The sequence below is a fragment of the Pelophylax lessonae genome (assembly GCF_965119305.1).
Source record: "Pelophylax lessonae genome assembly, chromosome: 2".
NCBI lineage: Eukaryota > Metazoa > Chordata > Amphibia > Anura > Ranidae > Pelophylax > Pelophylax lessonae.
In genome coordinates, this window is record NC_138769.1 from 47,260,152 (window position 1) to 47,283,815 (window position 23,664).

The 23,664-nt window shown below is 44.5% G+C and overlaps 1 protein-coding gene across 1 annotated transcript in view; it reads left to right on the plus strand.

The window, feature by feature from the left end:
• Positions 1-23,664, plus strand: part of LOC309545908 (adapter SH3BGRL-like) — a 174,721-nt gene that overhangs the window by 78,243 nt on the left and 72,814 nt on the right. The window contains exon 3 of the mRNA XM_082245329.1: positions 10,341-10,421. Within this exon, the coding sequence (XP_082101455.1) occupies positions 10,341-10,421 (81 nt within the window). The remainder of the gene's footprint in view (positions 1-10,340; positions 10,422-23,664) is intronic.

Sequence of the window (23,664 nt, forward strand, 5' to 3'; positions counted from 1 at the left end):
GATCGCTGGGTTCAACTGTGTTGTTGCCTTTGACCCCTATGTTGGTGGAAGGAAAGTTGATGATGTTCTGGTTGGCTTCTTCTGTGAAGAGTTTGGCAAGAAATATAAACTCAATATCAAATCAAATAGTAGGCCTTTACTGCGACTCGCTCAGGAGGGCGAAAAGTTTAAGAAGTTGATGAGTGCAAATGCTTCAGATCTGCCTATGAATATGAAATGTTTGGTGAATGATATTGATATCTCTGGGAAAAGGAACAGGGGTCACTTTGAAGAAATGTGTGACAGCCTGTTGTCTCAATTGGAAAATCCTCTGCACAGCATCTTAGAGCAAGCAAAGCTCAAGAAGGAAGATCATTCCCTTTTACAACAAAAAGTCAATGATTGTGTACAGCTGTATGGAGAGGCAACTCAAGTCACAGAGGGATGTCAAGAGTCCCTACTTGGAACAAAGCTTAGTGAAGCAAAGGTTCTCAAAGTTTTGTGGAAAACATTTATGGATTGCAGAGAGAGGCGTCTTAAGAATGTTGAAGACATTAAGACTAGCCCAATTGAGTTGCCTATGGATCACGGTCCTCCATGGTGGATTGGACAGACGGTTATGAGGGACAAGCTGTCTGACATTTATGAGAAAGCTGTCAATGAAGATGACAGAAACGAGAAGGAGCAAAATTATGCCAAAAATGCAGTTGAAGAATGTGTATATGAGATGAGAGACAAACTGTGTGGCATTTATGAGAAATCTGTCAGTGAAGATGACAGAAACAGTTTCATCCGGAAGCTTGAGGATAATAGGAGGCTTATCAGTGAGTCAGCAGTGCCTGACACATGCGTGCCTGGAAATATGTGTCCCAACCCTAGGGTTGAAACAAGAGGGGGGGGTATGTGACAGGAAGTCAGGTAAATCTGGGAATGTAGTCACTGAGAGGAGACACATTCCCACCTGCTTTGAAAAGTTCACTGATACTATAGGGTGTTGGCTGCAAAAAGAGCCAGCAGGAAGTTGAAAACCATTCAGCTGTTCAGAATGAGGAGATCAAGGCCTCTATAATTTGTCCAGAGAAAATCTATTGAGTGCTGCCTCCTGTCGCCGTGTGGGCTGGGAGAGGAAGGCAGACATACGTGTACCTCCCGACGCCGTGTGGGCATGGGAGAAGGACTGCTGCCTCCTGTCGCCGTGTGGGCTGGGAGAGGGGGACAGTCGGATGTGTGCCTCCCGACAAGCTGGTGAGCATGGGAGAAGACCCCCTACAGCGATGTGAAGCTAAGGAGGGTAACCACGAGTGAAGACGTCTCAAAGGTGAGAAGACAAAGTGTTCCATGTGAAGAGTGTGAAGAGTAAAGGGACCTGTTAAATGAACTGTGTTCAATGTGAAGAATCTGAAGAGTAAAGGATCCTGTTATAAATGAACATGTGCTGTGTGAAAGAAAATGGACAATGTTTGTGCTGTGTGAAAAGCAAACAAATGGACATTTGAGTGTCTGCTGTAGGATCAGCAGTGTCAGCCCAACAGTAGGTTGGGAAGACTTCTTAGGTAGGTTCCAGCGTGAGAAGGTAGCCGCCCACAGAGGCAAGGATTTATTTTGTCTTTTATTTTATTTTGGCTGTTTTGATGCTTGCAATTGTGTTAAGTAAATTGCATGAATAAATCAGTCTTGTTTTCAACTTCTTGCTGGCTCTTTTTGCAGCCAACACCCTATAGTATCAGTGAACTTTTCAAAGCAGGTGGGAATGTGTCTCCTCTCAGTGACTACATTCCCAGATTTACCTGACTTCCTGTCACAGTATGTACTGTATATATTACAGTATACTGTGTCAGTAGAGCAGTTGACATGTCAGTTGGACAGTAGACAGTGTCAGTAGGGCAGACATTGGTTTCAGTAGGGCAGTGGATGGTGTCAACAATTTTTTTATTTTTATTAATTAGTATTTTGTTTTTTGTTTTTTTGCAATTTTTTTTAGGAGTCTAATTGGGGGGGGGGGGTTGATGAAAATCAGGAGTCCAAACAGATCCCTGCTGTCTCACTTTTGAGACAGAGAAAGGGACTGAGGACAGAGATTCCCTAGTCCCTTTCTCTGCAACATCAGCTGCGCTGGAGAGTGAATGAATGGGAAATGCTCTGTGCTGAGCAGCTTCCTGTTCATTCACAAACGTAAGCATATTAAATACAGTTTATTAAAGATGCGATTAGTACCAATCATTCGTTGTGTTCATTCAGAAAAGGAAGGGGGCCTATGAATTACATATTTAATGGCCATTTCCCTGCTACCCATCCTCTTGTGAATTTTGTAGGTGATTTTCTCCACAATGCCTATTGCTATAGAGGGGAATGAGGCTTTGTTTAAGGCCCATTTAACATTGGCGGTCTGTTTGTCCATTTTCTTATTTGTGATTATACATATCAAAACAGACAGTCATACATCCCTATGGGTGGGCAGATGCAAGTAAACTTGCTTCTGCCTATTATATTCCCACCTTTGGGTCCATTCAGGTACACCGGACAAAGCGGAAACAGTTTGTTCACGTCCCCTTTTACTGACCAAACTGAAGGTGGGCAGATATAGAAGAACATGAGTCCGCTTACTTGGGTCCATTTTTTTCCATGGACTGATAATCTGAACAGACTAACTGCTGGCTGCAGGCTTGACTGGGACTTTTCTCACGTGCACCATTGGTACAAGTGGATCCCAACGCTAGCCGGCTGAAAAGTTAGGCCTACAGACTGTTCCTTTACAGCTGCTACACAGAGAACTTCACCTATTGATTATGCTAAGAGGTATCTCTCAAGGCACATTGCACTATATACTAGCCATTCTCCTAAAGTGTACTCTAGACTAGACTGGTTAAAGTGTTATTATTCACATTGCAGGTAATGCTTATAGGCACTGTATATTGCTGACTTTGCTGATTCATGAGTTAATCCCAGTTTAGTGGTACAGAACTCTATTCTAAGTTACCTTGGAATAGCGAATATACTGTCTAGTGGTGACCAGTTGCTATAGCAGAAGCAGAACTACCACCAACAAGCTGGTTAGGTACACAGGCATTCACCCTAGTAAATGACGAGAGCTCATTTGAGGTGCAAAGTTTAAGTACTAACCGGTGTTCACCAGAGCTCCTGATGGTGGAGATGGAGTTTGCTGCGTGTTAGTATCAGGTTACAGTCCAAAGGTTCGCTCCACCAGGAGGTGAGCAAGCTGGGGTCCAGTAGCAGATAAGCATGTAGGGATCAAACAGAAGTGTAGTCAGTAAACAAGCCAAAGGTTGATAACGAGTATTTGCAGGTTGGGATCAGGCAGAAGTGTAGTCGAGGAACAACCCAAGGGTCTATAATGAGCGTTAGCAAAATATGGATTGCAGAAGGGAAGACAGGAGCAAGATACTGGCTGGAAAGAGCACAATAATCTGGCAAACAGGAAGTGCAGAGACATGGCTTAAATCAGGAAGTTCATGGGAGGAGCAGGGTTCAAGACAAACATGGTTAAAAACAGGATCATTCAAGGAATTTTCCAGGAAACTACCCAGCATTCTAGGTAGCTCAGCAAGAAAGACATTGCCGGACACAGCAAAGGTTCAGGCTTCAAATCCCAGCCCTGAAAAGAGGACTGTATCTGAACCTACCTTCTGTGTCTTCATTTATACTCAAACCACCATTTACCGTATCCCGTACCAATACATTGAGTTACTTTACCATTAAATGGTCTGGTGTCTATTTTCTGGTGCTAATTCACCACTAGGTTAAAGATATCTAAACTTGTGTGCTTGCAGTAACTTTCATTCAACCAGGTGTGTGAGGGGGGCTGAGGGTGTTCTTTGAGTCGAGGCGCAAAACAGAGAGCCCAAATTACCATGCCGTGCCTGTGGGGGAAGTGCTGCATACAAAAGGGTATCTTTGCTTTTTTAAATAAATATTTAAAGAAAAATTCCAGGCATGGTATATTTTTACATAGTTACATTGGTGCAGCTTGAATGGCGCCTTTGCTAAGCTGTCGACCTCCTGTGTTCACAATGCATAAGGCTAGCTACTCCGCTTGAGACGCAGAAGAGCGGAGATCACTGAAGTAGTGGGGTCTACTTCAGTGATTTCCAGCTTCCAGGGGCATCAACCAGGTATGGTATGTACAGTACATAGTTACATTGGTCAATACTGGAAAAATATACCATTCTGTGAAACTAATCTTTAATTTTCTTTTGCAACATGGCAGCTGTCCTGGCTGTTCCTGATGGAGACCAAGATGGTTTAGGCTAATTCTCTTGCATCCCTAGTCAAAGTGTCCCAGGTACTAGTGACATAAGACATGATTGCCTATTAGTTGGTAGTAGCAGCATAGTTGTAGACCGACCAGAGTCATCAACCGGCAGGAAGTAGAACTGCCAGGCAGTAGACAGGTGCAGGAACAAGCTAAAGTCATCAACAGATGGCAGTAGCGATAGCAGGCAGGAGGCAGGTGCAGGGTCAAGAACATACCAAAGTTGTCAACTATTAATAGGTAGCAAGGTACAGAGTCAACAGGCAAATTAAATCAAGAACATGCCAGAGCCAATAACCAAAGGGCATAAAGCCAAGCGGAGTAGCAGGTGGGTAACAGTTGAGCTTCAGTCAGCAATCAAAAGTTTCTGTTGTTGACCTGGACTGCACAGCAATTAATAAGTGTTCCTTTAATCTAGAAGGGAAGGAATACACTGAAATACTTATTTCTTCACTCGCACACGCTTCCTCCCCGCCATATAATATGACCAGCCCCACAAAGCCGTTCCTTGTCTCCATTCGTCCGGAGGTGGCCTCTCTAGCATCAACATGTAGAGTGACTGCCTACATCCTGGGAGTGGAGGACAGTGAAGGAGAGTGCTGGCTGATGGGAACAATTGGAAATAAGGTATTTCTTATTATTTCTTACCCACTACAGCTGTTACCCCAAGGGCTGTTACATCATCCCTGCCACCCGGCTGTGCTCTTTGGCATGCAAATGATGAGCTAGTCTGTGCACTGCATGGAACATGTGCCATGCATTACACACGGAAAAAGAACTGCAAGGAGCATTTTGAATGTCTCTTTTACCCAAAAAAATCTTGCAACTTGTAGTTTTTAAAAGTAGGACTAAAAATTGACCTTTACCCTCTTCAGGCACTTTCCATAATTTTCCTCCTGTGTCCCTCCTGTTACACAATTGGACATGTATTCATCCATTTTTTTTAGAATACCTCTTTTGCAGGACCCAATCCCGCACTTCTGCCCAAGCAAAAAGACCTCCTGGGATACCATGTCATGCATCTCAGGAGGCTGCGGGGCAGCCTACATCACATGCGCAGTAACACCACATCAGGGGACTGGTTATCTTTTCCTGGTTTTTGCAGCCAGCATCCTGATGATGTAATGCATGTGTGTCATCAGAGAACCATTTGCAAGAACCAGGAAAGACAGCCAGTCTCTTGGTGAAGTAAGAGCAGCAGCTCATAAACTCTGCTAAAAGCTTAAGGGGTTTATGTGCTAAAGCTGGAGAGTGCACAATCAGTCTCACTTCTGCATAGATACCAATCAGCTTCCAGGTTTTATTGCCAAAGCGTAATTGAACAAGCTGAGGTTAGAAGCTGATTGGTTTCTCTGCAGAAGTGAGACTGATTTTGCACTCTCCAGCTTTAGTAAATCAACCAATATGTGTACCTTTGAGCTTCCTTTCCTGAAACGTTGGATCATACACTCTAGGGGGGATAGGACTGACTGGTTCCCACCCATTTTGTAACCTAGAGACGTCAAGATAGACGCAGAGGGTAGGGTAAGGTTTTGAGAATCTGGTAGGGGTCCAAGACTCTCGACAAAACAAGGTTATTTGGACGACAGTCACTTTCCCCTATTAGTGACTCAGATGCAGTGGCCCAACTGAGAACTGCGCTACACAGGGTCCACTATCGCTCCATTGCCAGGAAATGTCTCATGAACACCATTCACACTGACCTTTGCTACCCGGGATAACCAACTGACTGAGGTCTGCCCAGGATGCGCAATCATCCGACTTGGGGTTTTCCTCGGGAGGAGATCAGGCTCCCCTTCCCTCGTACACCGTCGAGAGCTCCCATCTGACTGTTATCCCAACCAAATGGCAAATATATCACCTGGTCCTGAAGTGGAGATCCAACTGTTTGGTTGGTTTCTTAATCCGGGTTTAAGACATTGCTGGGGTGGCTTCGGAGCAGGAGGCCAGGATGTTGCATAGTCTCCCAGACAATTTGTCCAGTGGCGTCTGAGATGTACGCGTGATCCAAGGGCCCAGCTGATTTTCCACCTAGTTTCCCGGCCAACGCACCAAGAAATGTAACAGCAAACAGTTTTTGGGGGAATTCAGGAATAGAGTCTGGATGCAGACTTCAAGAAAACAAACCTTTTTATTTGCTAGCAAAGAAGGTTTAGCAAGACTCGTCTCAAGATTGTCAAGCACCCAAATAGGCGTGTACATCACATATATATATATCAGCAGTTGCGTCACAGATACATATTCTCCTAAACTAGTCTGGCAAACAATACATATTTTTCTCTGTACAGATGTTCCTGTAACATCTTATCTATGGCAATTAACATTCCCGGTTTCACACTTATCTGTAATCTCGTTAGTTACAGGAAAACAGAGAGAAAGAGATAGAGGGAGAGGAGGGGGGTCTAAGCTGCGCAGTTATTTTTGTCCTTGTAGTTCTACTGGGATTGTGAGAATCAACCATTTTGTTTTGCTAATTATCCGCCATCTTAGAAGGCTTTACAGGTGATGCTACACATGGACACATAGGGGTTGATTTACTAAAAATACTGTGAACTTTGCAAAGTGCAGTTTCACTCTGCAAGTGCAGTTACTCCAGGGCTTAGTAAATGAGCAGCAGTTCTGCTGACTTCCATCATCCAATCATCTGCAACCAAAAAATGTTTTTTTTTTTTAATTTCCCTTGCATGTGATTGAATATTCTTTGCAAAGTGAAGCTTACTAAGCTCTGGAGCAGCTAGACTTGAAAAGTGCACAGTCTATTTGCCTTTAGAAAATCAAACCCTTAGACTTTTATAGAGGTGAGTTTAGGAGCTTTGGCAAAAAAACGCCAAAAGCTCCTAAACTCAAAGTTTAGGAGCAGCCCGTGTGGATGAAGCCTTATGGCGCTTTTCCACTCCATGGAACCGTACCGGTTCGGCACGCTTTTGTGCTTTTCCACTGCTGCTACCGCATGGTATAGGGTCGGAACGGTTCGGTACGGTACGGTATAGGTTTGCTTTTCCACTGCATGGAACCGAACGGTACGGTACGGCTCTGAAAAAACAGTACCTACTCGATTGTGGTTCCAACAGGTACCAAACTGGTACCATATCCCACAATCCTTTGCATGCAGTCACTACTAGCCATTGATTGGTCAGAGAATCCCACCCACCCCGTTGTTATCCCACCCACTTAACTTTAGTACTACTTTAGTGGAAAAGCAAACCTATACCGTACCGTACCGAACCATTCCGACACCATACCATGCGGTACCAGCAGTGGAAAAGCAAACCGGGCTAAGCAGGGCCGAGTAGAGCCGAGCCGGTACGAGCCGGTACTTGCAGTGGAAAAGTGCCATTAGAGTATGTAAATACTTGAAGTTTCATATCCTGGCCACAGGTCACTGTAACTGCAACTTCTGTTGTACTGTCCTTCAGCCAACCCCTCTCCCCCGTCAAGTCTTAAGGCCCGTACACACGATCAGAAAGTGGTACAAAAAATACCGCTTTCAAAGCGATCGTACGATATTCTGATCATTAGTACACAGCTTTTGAGAGCCAATCAAGACAATTAATGCAATAATTATCCGATCGGACAAGCACAAAAATTTTTTTTGTACAATACCAGATTGTATGATTTTCATTTAATCAGTACAGTTGTCATTCAAAAATACAATACAAATACACTACAACACATTAGCATTACATCACTTCCAAATATTTATTCTATTGTACGAGAATTTTCAGAACTTTGGTAAACTCTTCATTTTGGATATGAGACTAACATGCAAAAAAACCCCCAAAAAACGGATGATCATTCGTCCAATAATCTCATTGTGTGTACCAGGCATCATACTCACCTGTCATCAAAACCAGGGAGATATCACCCATGAAGCCCCTGAGCCACTTGTCAAACCTGGTCAGCAGAGCCATCCTATACTTTCTAGTGCTCCTTGTTCTCTGAATGCAAATTGTACAGGGCATCATCCTAAAAAAGGTATCCTACATGCAAAACACAATGGGGATAATTTACTAAAGGTAAACAGACTGTTGACTTTGCAATTGACATTTGACATCCCTTTGCAAAGGGATTTTTCCCAGAGCTTGGTGAATGAGCTGCAACTCTGTTGACTTCCATTATCCAATCACATGCAAGCAGAAATGCAGTTTTTTTTTAATTTTCCTTGCAGGTGATAGAATATTCTTTGCTAAGGCCCCTTTCATGCTGATGGACTGATTGCATCCACCTGCCGCCCAGTGGTCCACTAAGTTCACCCCGGGAGTTGTGGAGGGGGGGGGGCACACACTGCGTACTCCCTAAGCGACACCCAGGACGCAGCTGAAAATATGCACAGGTCCTGAAACTTGTAAGGACCCATAGATCAAGACAGACTGGAGTCCGCACCACCGAGTTCGCCCAAAGGAATGGTGTCCGCTGACACCCATCGGCATCCAATCTGGTCTGCTAAATACAGATGGATGGAGTCTACCCCGTCTGCAAGGGGCCTATGTAAAATTTCACCTTATTCAGTAAGCTCTTGGGAAAATTCCTTTACAAGGTGAACAGCCTATTTGCCTTTAGTAAATCAACCCCAATGCTTCTAAATACTGTATATGACAGAACCAAAATATGCTATGTAGCGCACAGATTGGATTGGTCCGGCGGTTTGATCCCAGGTTCTGACCCCTTAGTGAAGCAACTTTCCACCAGATGCATAAAATCTCTCAGCTCGCAGATAGTAATCAGGCATATAGTGTCTTCTTTTTTTGTTTTATTTGATTTGTAAAACTGGGATAGGGATTGGGAAAAGCTTTGAGATGCCCAGAACTTAATAACTTGAATGAGGACACTACCTTGAAGCAGTTAAATGAAGTAAAACTGAGTTTTCTGTACAAAAGGTAACTACAGCTTTTAGCAGATGGGGGGCTTCTTCTAAGGTGCAGCCCTGGCAGCAGGTCTGGAATGGACCCTCTATCAAGAAGGGGTTCACAGGCAACAGTCTCTCTCTCAGGATTTCTCTGTGGTCTACTCACTGTGATCCAGGCAATCTGAAGGCCTTCTTCCATCTTCAGTTGACGCTGGCATAAAGTATCCCAGAGAGATCCCCTTTTGGTGTTGCCTTGGGTTTTCCTGCGACTTTAGGGGTGATCCTTCAGCCCTTTGGTGAACTACAGTAGAATCATCCAGAACTTCTTAAAGTGGAAGTAAACCCTCCTATCGTTTTTAGCCAAGGAAGCTGCTATCTTAGCCTTTGTTTAATCTGCAACTGCCATGGTGCTGCACTTGTGAACAATTAATACACCAGGCTTTGGATGGTTTGACAGTTTGGTTGAGAGAACAACCAAGGTGACAGAATTTCCAGCATGCTGGGAATGTTAGCTGTTTTTTGAAACTATCACATCAATGGGTTTACTTCCGCTTAAAGGCTCCTCCTAAGCCTTGGAAGGTTTAACAGCATTTCCAAACTGGGTCACTCTCTAGCAGGCTAAGGACCCTTCTACTCTCTGCTCTCGTCCTTTTATACCACTCTCAGTGCCCTGCTGGTCACCATTTTTGACCAGGGATTGGCTGAGGCTGTATCCAGTGCCAGCACAGACTTTGCTCTCTCCTGCTCACTATGTTTCAGTAAGTCCTGGTAAGACAGGGGGAGACAGGCAAGCCTGCAGCTGAAAAACTCGAAGTAGGCAAAACGCAATCAAGTCTCCACTTCTGACAGCGGAGCAAAACACGAAATTTCCTTCACTTCTAGCACCTGACCTAGGACGGTGCTAGAACTACAAAAAATGTTGCAAACCGTAGGGTGTCTATATCTAACAGTTATGGCTATGTACACCTTTACAGAAACAAAGCAAGATGATCATGATCAATATTACAATCCATCATTCTACACTGGATGCCATGTTGGGCAAATGATTGGGCAAAAAATTCCAGTTGATAGTTTACTTACAGGATGTAGGATTATATTTTCAGAAATAATAGTCTTCTTCAACTCTATTGTCTTAATTTTTGTATGAAACGCTTTCATGAACGTTATTATAATTTCCGGTGTATGAAAAATATATGTAATTTGTTGATATTATATTCATTGATCTTTGATATTGTCTATTTTCAGGACTTTGAGTCTTTCTTTGATGCCAAAGAAGGGAATGAAATCTTCATATTTCTGGGTCTGACTCCACCTAAACCTGCAAAGGTAAATGAGTAGACATGTGCGGTTCGTTTAGTTCGGAATAAATATTCGGACAAACTTTTCGTCATTCGGAGATTCGGATTTATCCGAATCCCTGGATTACAGTTCAAACTAATTTTACCGAATTCCTAGAATAACGAAACGGAATTCGCCTGAATTTCCGAAATTCAAATTGAAATTTGACTTAAATTTTACATCAAATTCCAACTGTAAACATATTGTTGAAATCAAAGACTGCCTATGTTATTAGTGTATCATTTCGAAATAACGCTGTTTTTGTTAAGCCAATGGTGATTTAAAGAGTCATTGTAATCATTTGATGAAGATTTTTCTTTTGTTCGTTCACTTTGCAAGTGTAAAATTGATAAAATGAAACCAGTGAAATATACATTTTTAAAAGCATTTGTACTTCACATTATTTTTTTGTCAGCTGGCTAAAATTTCTGCATAATATTGTACATAGTAAAATGTTGAAAGTAAGATACTACTTTTATTAATTAGAGAACTTTGCATATTTTGAATAAACATAATGTTAATACCAACAATATCAATATCAATACCAACAATGTGTATAAGTAACAATAAGATATTTGGTTATTCGGCTGCCGCATTAGATTGGAAAAAAATTCCAACGTTTTTGATTTGACTGATTTAAAATTTATCAATTTGAATGTTTCGAATCAAAAAGAAATTGGTAATATCAAAAAATACATAGAACGAATCCTGAATCAACAAATCAATCTTTGAACAAATCAACCGAATTTAATGAAACAAAATAACTAGATCGATGAATCTAAACTAAACATTTTTTTTTTGTCATGTGCATGTGTATAAATGAGTGATATGGTGCATGCAGTTAGAGATCTTTCTGCTTTTTACTTTATTCATGCTGACAGATTTATACATACCTGGAAAAGAGGGATGCCTACAAATATTTAGGCAAAGGATACACCTATGCCATGACCATCGCCACCCAGTTAGGCAGACCATGGAGAGTTACTACACAAAAATAATTATTTAAACCCACAAAAACTTTTTTAGTACTACTTTCCCTTTATACTGGATTTTAGAATATAAAATACAACATTTATGGGGTTGGATGAAAGGTTTAGTTTAGTACATTTATAGTAAATAAATAATGCATTTTGTTCAGACCTCTTGAAAGCTGTACCCAACCAACAGTCCTTTTGAACTGAAGCCTCGTGCACACAATGAGAATATCGGAAAAATGATCGTTCATTTTTTTTTTTTACATGCTAATTTTATATTAGAAATTAAAATATTTTTTTAACTAACGAAAATTCTCGTATGACAATACAACTTCGGAAGTGATGTAATGTATTGTACTATATTGTTAAGTATTCTTTCGTTTGCAAACATGCGTGATCTTGCTCTTCTGATTTTTTGGGATGAAAACTGTACTGATTAAACTAACATTGAATGCTCTGGTATGGTAAGAGAAATTTTTTTGCGCTTGTCCTTTCGGAATAATATCAGATGAACTGTTATGATCGGCTCTCGAAAGCTGTGTACTACAGATCAGAATTTCGCACGATCGATTTTTTGTCCTATTTTCTGATCGTGTGTGCTAGACATTAGTGTGTGGCCCACGAGGTCCCTGAAGACAGTAGTCTGTGTTTTTCTTATCTAGGGGTTTACTCCCTTTTTGTCAACCTTCAATAATGGATCTTACTGAAAGATATGAGACTGATATCTTATATCTATGGGTAGGCTTTTTTTTTCTCTGCTTGAATACCATTGGGGAAATTTCCCTTCACTACCTGTCCCAGGGAAACAATAGAAAGTTGGTGAAAATCTCCCAAAGTGGTTGTGATTCCCCTCTAAGGGCTTGTTCACATGTGAGTCAATACCCTGTGTTTATACGGCATTTACTCTTTACATTTTTACCACTTGCCAACTGGGCACTTTCAACCCCTTCCTGTCCAGGCCAATTTTGAGCTTTCAGTGCTGTCGCACTTTGAATGACAGTTGCATGGCCATGCAACACTGTACCCAAAAGACATATTTATCTTTTTTTTTTTTTTTTTAGACATGTAGCACCCTACAGGTAGGTGCTAGGAAAAGTATAGTGGGCCTTGCCTGCCTAACAGCAGGGCCATGATTTCTTTTTGTCAGTCAGGGTGTCATGGCTTTCAGGTGTGTCTGCTGAGAGGGGAGTCTCCCCACTGGCCCTGTGAAAGGTATCTCATTGGGCAGTGGAGGAAATCCAATCAGGGACACATTCAGGCTTGTAACTACCCCAGAAGGCAGATTCTGCAACAGAGGATTCTGGGAGTGGGTATAAGTCTGAAGGGGGCGCATGATGCAGTGTCTTTGGCGGGAAGCAGAGTCCCAGGAGGGAGAGGAAGGCTGTCTCTCCTCCTGTTAGAGGAAGCAGGTGTCTTGGGTGGCTGCCTGAGAATCCAGAGAGTGCTGAGTTGAGCTGCAGAGGGATCCGGTGTGCCGAGAACCAGCGGAGTGAGAGAGGGGTCCAGTTCTAGGAAAGCCTACAAAGGTCGTGAGTACTGTGGACTGCCCCTGGGGGTCTGCCTAGTGTCAGAGGGGACCACTCTGGAGAAGGTTCTAGGGATCCAGGAGTCAGCTGGTTGTAAAGGGGGTACCTAGTGAGAAGACCCTGAAGTGTTAGAAGGGGTACCTAGCGAGAGGACCCTGAAGTATTAGAGGGGGTACCTGCAGTTTGGGCTCTGAAGAGTCAGTGTACAGTGTGAAGTGTACAAAGTTAAGAGTTGCAGCAGCACAAGTATCTACACAGAGCTACCTCAGCCAGTGCATGGCTGGAGGGAGCTGTTCAGTGACTTTTGAGCTAAAGCAGTGTCAGAAATCAAGTATTCTACAGTCCTGGATCTTCTGAGTTAAAGTTGAGGTTCCAGCACGATTTCAGTATTACAGTATCTTTAAAGCATCAGGAAGCGCTGGTCGGCATTCTGTTGGCGTCAAGACAGCGCCAACAGGCATTTTTCTTCAAGTGTCCCAAATTGTACCTAGTTGAGCCAGAGGAGTATCTCACTCATTCCCTTCTCCCATCCCCTAAATACAATAAAACAAAACAAACCAAAGATGCCGGAATGGTCGTTGTCTCAGTTCTCACACCTAGGTTCACAGCTCAAATGTGCTGAAAGTTTTACCGGTAACAATGGCAGACCCACCTTAGGCTCAAGGCCTAGAAAACCTGCTACAGACAGATAGAGCTTTCTATTAAGTAGGATTGATTCACCACTGCTTTTTTTTTCTTAAAACATTAACACGGCACACATTAGTACTTACCACCATGCTTTGTGGAGCCAATCATTTTAAATAGCACCCAAATGCTCTAAAACAGTCTTGCAATGGCAGCTCAATAAGGAATTAATTTAGTGTATAAATAGGGTGTTTTACTGCAACCGACAGTACAGATTTTAATCTAGGTTTGAAGTCTTCAACTTGTATATTTAAAGGGAATCTTTTGGAATAGAAATATGAGAGATGCCATTGCTGATTTATTTTTAAAAGTGCTTTGGGGCAGCAATTCTGTTCCAATAGGTTTAATAAGTATTTTAGGAGAAGTACAAATGGTAAATATGTTATTACATATAATAGTATATAGTAGGAAAATGTGGCCTGGCTAAGAGCCATGTCTGGGTTGAATCTGGGTCAGGCTGAGTGACTCAGGAGGGCTGAGTGACTCACCAAGCAGCACCTCTGGTAACTCCCCCTGCTTTCTGGAACCTTGAAGAAGCTTCCAGAAGTAGAGGGTGGATTCTAGGAGGAGCTGCTTGGAGTATTGATGGAGGACCCAGCCAATCCCCAGCAAAATGGGCTGGCAGGGGGCTGGCCATCTCATAAATACTCATGAGGCATGCCAGCAAAGGCAATTGGGTGAAAGATGGAGAAGGAGTGCTGAGGAGGCTGTTGGTGGCCCTTGAGGGTGCCCCCTAGTGCGGGGAGGGGTGACCTCAGGCCTGGGGCTCAGGTGCTGGAAGGATCCCCCACAACACACAGAGGAATCCTTCCTGGAGGCACAGGAGCAAGGAGAGGACAGCAAGAGCAGGTCAGGATGTCCAGGAGTTTTCCTGAGAAGTCAGCCAGGTGGGCTGCTGAATGATTAGTCTGGGAAGACTGTGGAGAGAGAGAGAGTGTCAGTCTGGGAGGACTGTGGAGAAGTAGCCTGGAGGGCTAATGAAAGGGGCAGCTTCAGCCAGGTGGGCTGGCAGTGCCTGAAGATGCTGGGATCAGTAGCCACAGGGATGAAAGTTGGACACTGACTTTTTTTCTTTGCTACACATTTAGAGGGGCCACAGGGTTCCTGCCTACAACGGGCAGTTGCTATATTCTGAGTGTTTTGTCAGATTCACCAACAGTGTGCCAGTTTGAGTTCTGCAAGCAAGTTTGATGGAGGAAGTGAGGAGTTTATATACACTGTATATACGAAAAGTTGTCCTTGAAGTTGTTTAAAGTAAAGTGGGCATCCCATAATACCCCTACTCCCCATCTAAGTTATAATCCCTTAATAAAATAACAAAACGAAGTACTTGACTGTTTTCTGACTCTGGGAGACTGTGAAGATTCAGTGTGCCTGGCTGTGCAGGGTGGGGGATCCCAGATCATCTGTGGCTCCTCAGGGGGTGCGCTACATATACAGTATGTAGAACAGACTCAGTACTAGTCTGGCTGTTTGGTCCCAGGTTCAATTCCCTGATAGGCACGTGGCAGACATGCACACAACATTTTCCCAGTCACTTAAGTCAAGGTTAAGGCCGTGAATGTGTTTTTTCAGATAATTTTTTGAAAGAACTGGGATAGAATGAGGGCGAGCCTTGGGATACTCCAAATAATCTGCTCCTTCAGGGTGAGAGCCACCCTTTGTAATATGAAGGGTAACACGATTCCAAACAGGGTCTCCTCAATAGGAGTCTAGTCCTGAATATACTGCTGTAAGCTCTCCCAAATTGTGCAAAGAAAAGTCTCTAGAATCCACATGGCTGGTACTCACTGTGCCCTGTGTACTGTAATGCCACCTGCAGTACCAGTCAGCTTCTGTACTTGTTGCTAGTGACCTGGATCTTCAGTAGAGTTTTCTGCATGTTTTCAGGATTCTAGGCCAAAGGTCCTGAGCCCTAACAGGAGCTGGAACCCTAAAAATCATTAATTGGTGTTGCAGGTAGTCTCCCAGGGATGCCTCAGCCCTCGGGCTGTCAGAGTGACCATCGGGTTCTTGGTCACCTCCCACACTAACACCCTTCTCCCCCAATCGCTCAGTTTGGCTGGGCAGCCCACTCTAGGAAGAGTCCTGGTGGTTCCAAACTTCTTCTAATAATGGATGATGGAGCCCACTGTGCCCATTGGGACCTTCAATGCTGTACCCTTCCCCAGATCTGTGCCTGGATACAATCCTGCCTACAGACACTTCCTTGGACTTCATGGCTTGGTTTGTGCTCTGACATGCACTGTTAACTGCAAGACCTTATATAGACAGGTGTGTGCCTTTCCAAATCATGTCCAATCAACTGAATTTACCACAGGTGGTATCAAGTTGTATAAACATCTCAAGGATGATCAGTGGAAACAGGATGCACCTGAGCTCAAGTGTCGCGGCAAAGGCTGTGAATACTTATGTACATGCGATTTTTTTCGCTTTTTATTTTTTTATAAATTTGCGAAGATTTCAAACAAACTTCTTTCATGTTGTCATTATGGGGTATTGCTTGCAGAATTTTGAGGAAAATAATGAATTTAATCCATTTTGAAATAAGGCTGTAACATAACAAAATGTGGAAAAAGTGAAGCACTGTGCATACTTTCTGGATGCCCTGTATACTAGATATTCTAGTGCTCATTGCTTTACTTGTTTCAATTTTAACAAACTGGGCTCCCATCCTGATACTGCTTTCATTACTTAGTGAGTCACTGGCCTAGAACAAGCATGCAACCAGTAAAGTATCAAGATTCTAGATTTCCTAACGACTTGGAGGAAGGTTTAATGTCAGTGCATGTGTCTCAGCAAATTTTGAGTGAAACCAAGCTGCGGTCGTTGTTTTAGGAATGGTGCAGAGTCACCGTTATAATATCCCGAGCAGTATTATAACATAGACTCGAGGCAAAAATATTGATCACCCAGAGCAATATAATAACCTCACATGGCAATAAATTATGAAAACTCCTCAAACTGCAATAGATTATGATAATTCCTTAAATTAGAATCCCCCCACCCTGAAAGCCACACATTATTACAAGTTAAAATCATTCTCCTTACTGAAGTAAATTATAAAAAAACGTTCCCAGTCATCATCAAATCACTATTATCCCTGCCAAGCAGGCAGCAGTGCATTATTAATGACCACCACTACAAGGAGAAATCAATGATTAAAACCTCCCCAAGACAGCAATACATTATAGTAGCCCCCTGCCTCGGGCAGTGATAAATAATAGTAAACCCTCAAAGCAACAATATAGTGTAATACTGGTCTGTGTGATATCTGCTGTTGCTTGTGTGACTCCTTGTCAATGGTCTTGACATAATCAGCAACACCTTCTGTACTACCTTGCTACAAAAGATGCCACCCTTGTTTAGGCCCAGTTTGGTAATCTGAGAGAGGAAGAACGCTCTGGCATAAGTGGTCAGTGGGAGAAAAAGATACCCTGGAGCTGGCGTCAGCAGGGCTTAAAATAAAGAGGCTTGGGGTGATCAAGGGTCTCTGGATGGGACTGGGGCTGAAAGCCCCTGTGGGGGCATAGGGGTTCTAGATGGGGTTAATGGTACAGTATCTCACAAAAGTGAGTACACCCCTCACATTTTTGTCTTGCCTACAGTCAAGCATGGTGGTGGGAGTGTCATGGTCTAAGGCTGCATGAGTGCTTCCGGCATTGGGGAGCTACAGTTCATTGAGGGAACCATGAATGCCAACATGTACTGTGACATACTGAAGCAGAGAATAATCCCCTCCCTTTGGAGACTGGGACGCAGGTCAGTATTCCAAAACGATAATGACCCCAAACACGCCTCCAAGAGGACCACTGCCTTGCTAAAGAAGCTGAGGGTAAAGGTGATGGACTGGCCAAGCATATCTCCAGACCTAAACCCTATTGAACATCTGTGGGGCATCCTCAAACAGAAGGTGGAGGAGCACAAGGTCTCCAACATCCACCAGCTCTGTGATGTCATCAAAGAGGAGTGGAAGAGGACTCCAGTGGCAACCTGTGAAGCTCTGGTGAGTTCCATGCCCAAGAGGGTTAAGGCAGTGCTGGAAAATAATGGTAGCCGCACAAAATATTGACACTTTGGGCCTAATTTGGACATTTTCACTTAGGGGTGTATTCACTTTTGTTGTCAGCAGTTTAGACGATAATGGCTGTGTGTTAAGTTTTTTTGAGGGGGGAAAAAAATTTACACTGTTATACATGCTGTACACTCACTACTTTACATTGTAACAAAGTGTAATTTATTTAGTATTGTCACATGTAAAGATATAATAAAATATTTACAGAAATGTGAGGGGTGTACTCACTTTTGTGAGATACTATACATTCCTTTCACACACCACATTGGAATTGGCCACATGGCCAGTGCTGCAACGGCTGGTCACAGTGTACAACTTAGATACAATACGTTGCCAGCACACTAACAAGCATGCTTGTAAGCAGGTGCAGTCAGCTAGTTTGTCACTAGGTGGCTCAGTCCCAAAATAGTATGTGGTGACAGAGAATAGTGATATCATGGGTGGCCCAGTGCCCTTATATGAGTCAGGTTGGAAGGAGCCTGACTGCATTTGGGGCATAGGAGCCAGATACCCCACATTGAGTAGATGTAGTCACCTAGTGCAGGGGCCCTGGACAGAGCAAGAGGACAGAATGTGATAGTTTTGCACCCCACCCAGAATATAACTGTCTGTCTTCATCCTGTCTCTTATAGAAGTGGAGGCTGGAGCAGGTTGCAAAAGGCCTTTCAGGCCAGGCAAAGTGTTCTCTGAAGTAAGCCTGTTATGTAACGGTATCAGCCAAATGATCAGAGCAGTGGTGATGTGCAATTTCTACTTTACTTAACAATGTAGAACGTAGATTACATAGGAGATCATGTGGACAGGGGTTTGCAGTACAAAACAGCAATGTGAGGAAGGGAGAAACAGGCATAAAACATATGAAAACAATTCTATTGTAGTTCTACTAATGGCCACTAGATGGCAGCAGAGTGCTCTGAGTTCAGTTTACTGATAGGATAAAGATCTGAAGATTTTCACGTGTTCCAAGAGATTAATCGTTCATTCAGCAGACTGTGAGCTGAGGGGATTTCCTGCTGGCACAGACTTCTTACTGGCACTGCTGATGCTGACTTCGGTCAGGAGGCTCTGGGGGCCGTAGATAGGACCAACCCACTGCTTGGACAGCTTCTCCACATGGACTGTAACAGAGTCCTCTCCAGTGACTGGGGCTTGGATAGATGCTGCATGCTCTTATGCTCACTGCTGGTGGCCCACACACCAGACTGATCAGATGAGGACCCAGCACCTGGGGACAGCTCACTTGCCCAGTCACTACTGTCCCATCAGGCAGGATCTCTCTGAGCACAGGAAGCTGGGCGGAGCTGGCATTTATTCTCCCTGGGCGTGTCCTGGAACTCAGGGGATGCTGGGAGCCCAGAGGTTTGTGGGGAATTGAGTTAAAGGGACTTGCACCTGCATATGGATAAAGGGGCACACCACTACAGCCTATCCCTCTGGAGGACCTGGGAGAAGTATACTGAAGCCAGAGGTGCAGCAAGAATGTTCCTCTCTGTAACAGCAAGCAGGGAGTTTTGAGGTGGACATACAGTGTTTCCCCAAAAATTAGAAATTAGAAAATATTCATTTTGGCACCAAAAGACACAGTAGGGCTTATTTTCAGGGTAGGTCTTCTCTCCCTCACTGCCTGTCATGAATCTCCTGTGTGAACCTAGTTTAGTGTTTCTAAAATCCTAGAATCCACTTTATTAGTGTTTGATAAAATGTCCAGTGTGTGTTTCTGTAATAGAATAATGTGAAATACGTTCAGTAGCTGATTCTCTGCGCTGCTGTCCTTCTCCTCTCATAGTTGACAGAGGGGAATCTCAGCCCCTCCCCTCTGCAGTGTTCAGAGTGGGTCACAGAAGCTCCGAGTATTAGATTACAATTGTGTGAAATACCTTCGTTACAGCGCTGCTCGACGCTCAGCTGATTTCCCGCTGCTGTCCTTCTCCCCCGCTGACAGCTGGGGGTCACGGAAGCGCCGAGCGGCGCTGAAACGAAGATATTTCACACAATTCTAATCGAATACTCTATGCTTCTGTGACCCGCTCTGAACACTGCAGAGGGGAGGGGCTGAGATCCCCCCTCTGACAGCTATGAGAGGAGAAGGAGAGCAGAGCGTGGAATCAGCTGAGCGCCAAGCGGCGCTGTACTGAAGGTATTTCACACTATTACAGAAACACACACTGGACAATATATAAAGCACTAATGTACAGTAGCACTGCCCCCTAGAGGACTGCTGGATTGTTCACCTTTTCGGGTCCCTCTGGGTTACCCATAGCAACTGCATGCAGAACTTAAAACTTTACTTTCTGGCTCAGTCAATAAACTATCTAGGGGTGTTGTTTTATTTTAAATAGGGATGGGAGAAGGGAAGAGTGGGATACTCTGGAACTTGAACTATTCACAATTTTGAGGACTTCTATCTGAAGATGCAGCTAGGCTGCAAATTTCACCTTGCCACTAGATGAATAATGAATTGTAGATACTGAGTCTCTGAACAAAAGACTTGGTTGCACACTATCTTTAGGGTACTCCCCTAACACCCCCTTTCACTCCACCAGCTGACACCCATCCTCTGACTGCTCTACTCCGGGGTGGTCCCCTTCCTGGTCAGGCCCTTAGACACGATCCCCTGTACTCACGATACTGTTTCTCCAGGTTCTCCAATATCTCAACCCCTCTAGTCAGCTCTCCTGGATCTCTGGGTTCAGCTCCTTCCTTCTGGCTCACCAGACCAACTGCCTTTGATCATACATCAACTGCTGCAGAAGAGGAGGCAGCCGCCACCCTCCTTCCGGGACTCTGGTTACCAGCCAAAGACCCCTAACACATGTGCTCCTGGCTTTTACACCACATCCCACAATGCACTGAGACAGCAGTCTGTGCCAATCACTGGGGCTGTATCAAAGCCTTTGTACACATTGGTCAGGTTTTCTCCACTGTCCAATATGCCTCCCTATTGGACCAGCGTTAATGAACCCCCCGCCAAACATAAATCTGTTTGAGCAGGTGAAAAATGTCATCCTAACTGACTAGACACAATATTTACATTGCAAATGGTGAGAGGCCTAGCCAGACCCGGATATCCGGTGCAAGCCTGCAAAGAAAAAAAATGTAAGTTAAGCACATTAATATTGTAAATATCTGAACCAATGAGAAGGCCCTCTCCTCAGAGGCGACCTTCTCACTGAACAATCTCCATCTACACTTTCACGTAGAAGTCACTCTACACATGCTTGACTCGACGTTCAATGGTTACTCCTGGAACAGGTAACACCCAAACCCTAACAAGCTATCTATCTACCTGTCACATTTTGTTACTGAAATAGGCACAGTCCCTTCTTAGCACCCGGGCACTGACTCTCCTCCTATTTAAGTCAAGCCCACAAGTTCACAAAGACATGCGGAGTCCATCCGGCTAATGCTCACAGTGTCTTTCCCACCTGCAGCACCGAGGCAACATGTCTTCTTTAGGACAAGTTTTTGCTGGAGCCTGAGCAAACTTGTCCGACTTCTGAGGGTTATCGGTCTCTTCAGGGGCCCTTTCACCTTTGGCATCTCCCTTTCTCCAGAGACTTCAAGCCACTACCTGCTCTACCGAAACAGCAACTTTCACAAAGTTCCATCATGGCCCGATGGCCCAAATTTCTTTGTAGAGTGTCCCTTTAACTCTGAGGTAGTGAATAATCCTGCCCGAGGCCCAAAGGATCTCCATTAAGCAAAATCAAGTGACTACTAGAGTCATTCTTTACCAAGAGTCTTTTTGTGAAGTTAGAGGGTCGGCCCTCTTTCTCTGTATTGGCCATTGAAGTCTGGAGAACCTGGGGAGGGTTTGTCTGTTTCCTCTCCCAGGTGGGGAATACAGGGTCTCTTCTTTTTTGATGAGGGAAGCATAGGCATTTGCTCCCAAGCCCGGGTGTACAGTAGGTTCAAGATAGGACTAGGTCTAGGACCCGTGTAGCTTAGGCCTCGCTGAACCCCAGATACTTGGCACACTGACCACATACCACTGAATCCCTTGTCTCCTCATCAGGAATGCTAGGACTGGCTGAACTGCTCCTTTCATCTGTTCCCCTGTCCCATTCTGTCTCTTCCTCCGACTTCCAAACATCTATCCCCTCCTCCAAGGATCCGTAACGATGTTGGAAGCTGGGAGACCCCGCATTAATGGCCCCGGCTTCTTCCTCACTGCTCACACTCAGTCTTCCCCACTGCAGGCCGTCGACTCCCCTCTGCCACTTTAGTAACGGTACTGGTGTCTGCCGCTGCAGTCTTCTGTGCATCAGGTGGCTGCTCCTCGGCACTCACTACCTGCACACACATTGCTTCTATAGTGTGCGTCGCACACCGTAGTACAGGCAGGTGCTACTGGTCCTGGCCCCAGCAGAATCCTTAGTACTCCTCTTCCTCTGACCACAGGGATTCCCGGTTCAGAAGCTGACAGAGCACGAGTGACTCCAGTCTCCCACAGCACATTCAATCTTCTGGGCTGGCAATCACTCTTCTCTGCCTGCAGAAGCAAAATGGTGTAGTGCCCGCACTGGCTCCACACTTGCATCCACATGGTAACATTCAGACACTGACTACATACAAGGCCCAGATGCTCCACGCCTCCACCGGTACACAACACCAGTTTTCCCATGGGCACAAGTCGCACCCCTGTATCCCACAGGGTCTATATCGACATCCCAGTCCGCTCCGCAGGATATCCGCCATCATGTGGGATAGCCTCCGTGTTCCGGCTCACTCTGGCTCCCGCCATCTTGCTATTCAACACACATGTCTCCCTCTCAGCTGCACCCGAAAGCGGAAGTTATTTATTTACTCCCTTCCTCTTCTCAGATTGGTCGTTCGTGGGTAGCAATTCCACCCACAACTCCAGATTAGCTGATTCTCCGGCGGTGGCTCCTCCTGCTAGGCAGATCTCTTCAGCGCGCGCTTTCCCGCGCAGTACGGTAACCTCTTTACTGCCATTCCAACTCTACTCAGCCAGCATCCAGCACCAGCCAAAGACCCCGAGTACATGCGCTCCTGGCTTTTATACCACACCCCACAATGCATGGAGACAGCAGTCTGGGCTGTATCAAAGCCTGTGTACCCATTGGTCAGGTTTTCTCCACTGTCCAATATGTCTCCCTATTAGACCAGTGGCAAACACTCCCCTAGACCAGATGAATCACACACTGAGCACATTGAGCAGACCTAACCCACAGATCCTGCTCTCTGTTAAGCACAGAGCAATATAGAATTTACCTGCTGCTCCTCTGATAGGCAGACAGAGCCAAAACTATACTCACTCTCTAGCACCTCCCTAGGAGAGTGCTACACGAATAAAGTGGATTCTAGAAACACTAAACTAGGGCTTATTTTTGGAGTAGGGCTTATTTTCAGGGAAACACGGTAGATAGCCTAAGGCTGCATTCACACTTGAGCGTAGCGTTTTACCACGTTTTTTTAACCACGATTTTTACCGCGATTTTACCGCGATTTTACCGCGATTTTCAGGCGGTTTTTTTCAGGCGTTTTTGGAGGCAGGCATTGACATCTATCAAGAACGCTGGTAATCAGCCCAAAAAGAAGCTCATGTACTTTTTTCAGCTACAGGCGTTTTGCAAAACGCTCAGATGTGAACAGGGGCCATTTAAATGAATGGGGTTTTACTTGTTGGGCGTTTTGGAACGTTTTTTTTGAGCGTTTTTGGAGCTGAAAAACACTCAAAAACGCCTAGGTGTGAATGGAGCCTAAGTCAAGCCAGAGCCTTCTGATTAAGTACTAATGACTCTGTGGAAGAGAGAGACTATAAAAGATAAAATGGTGCTGCTTTTACATGTGACTGCTGCGGATCGTCTTCTATATGTGATTGATAAAGTACTGTTAGGTGACCCCGGATAGCATAGCACTGCACCAGCATAGGGTTTGACAAAGGGTCCAAGGATTTCATCCCAATTCCTAATGGCAGTCAGGGTGCCATTGTTGAGCTGTAGGAGTCT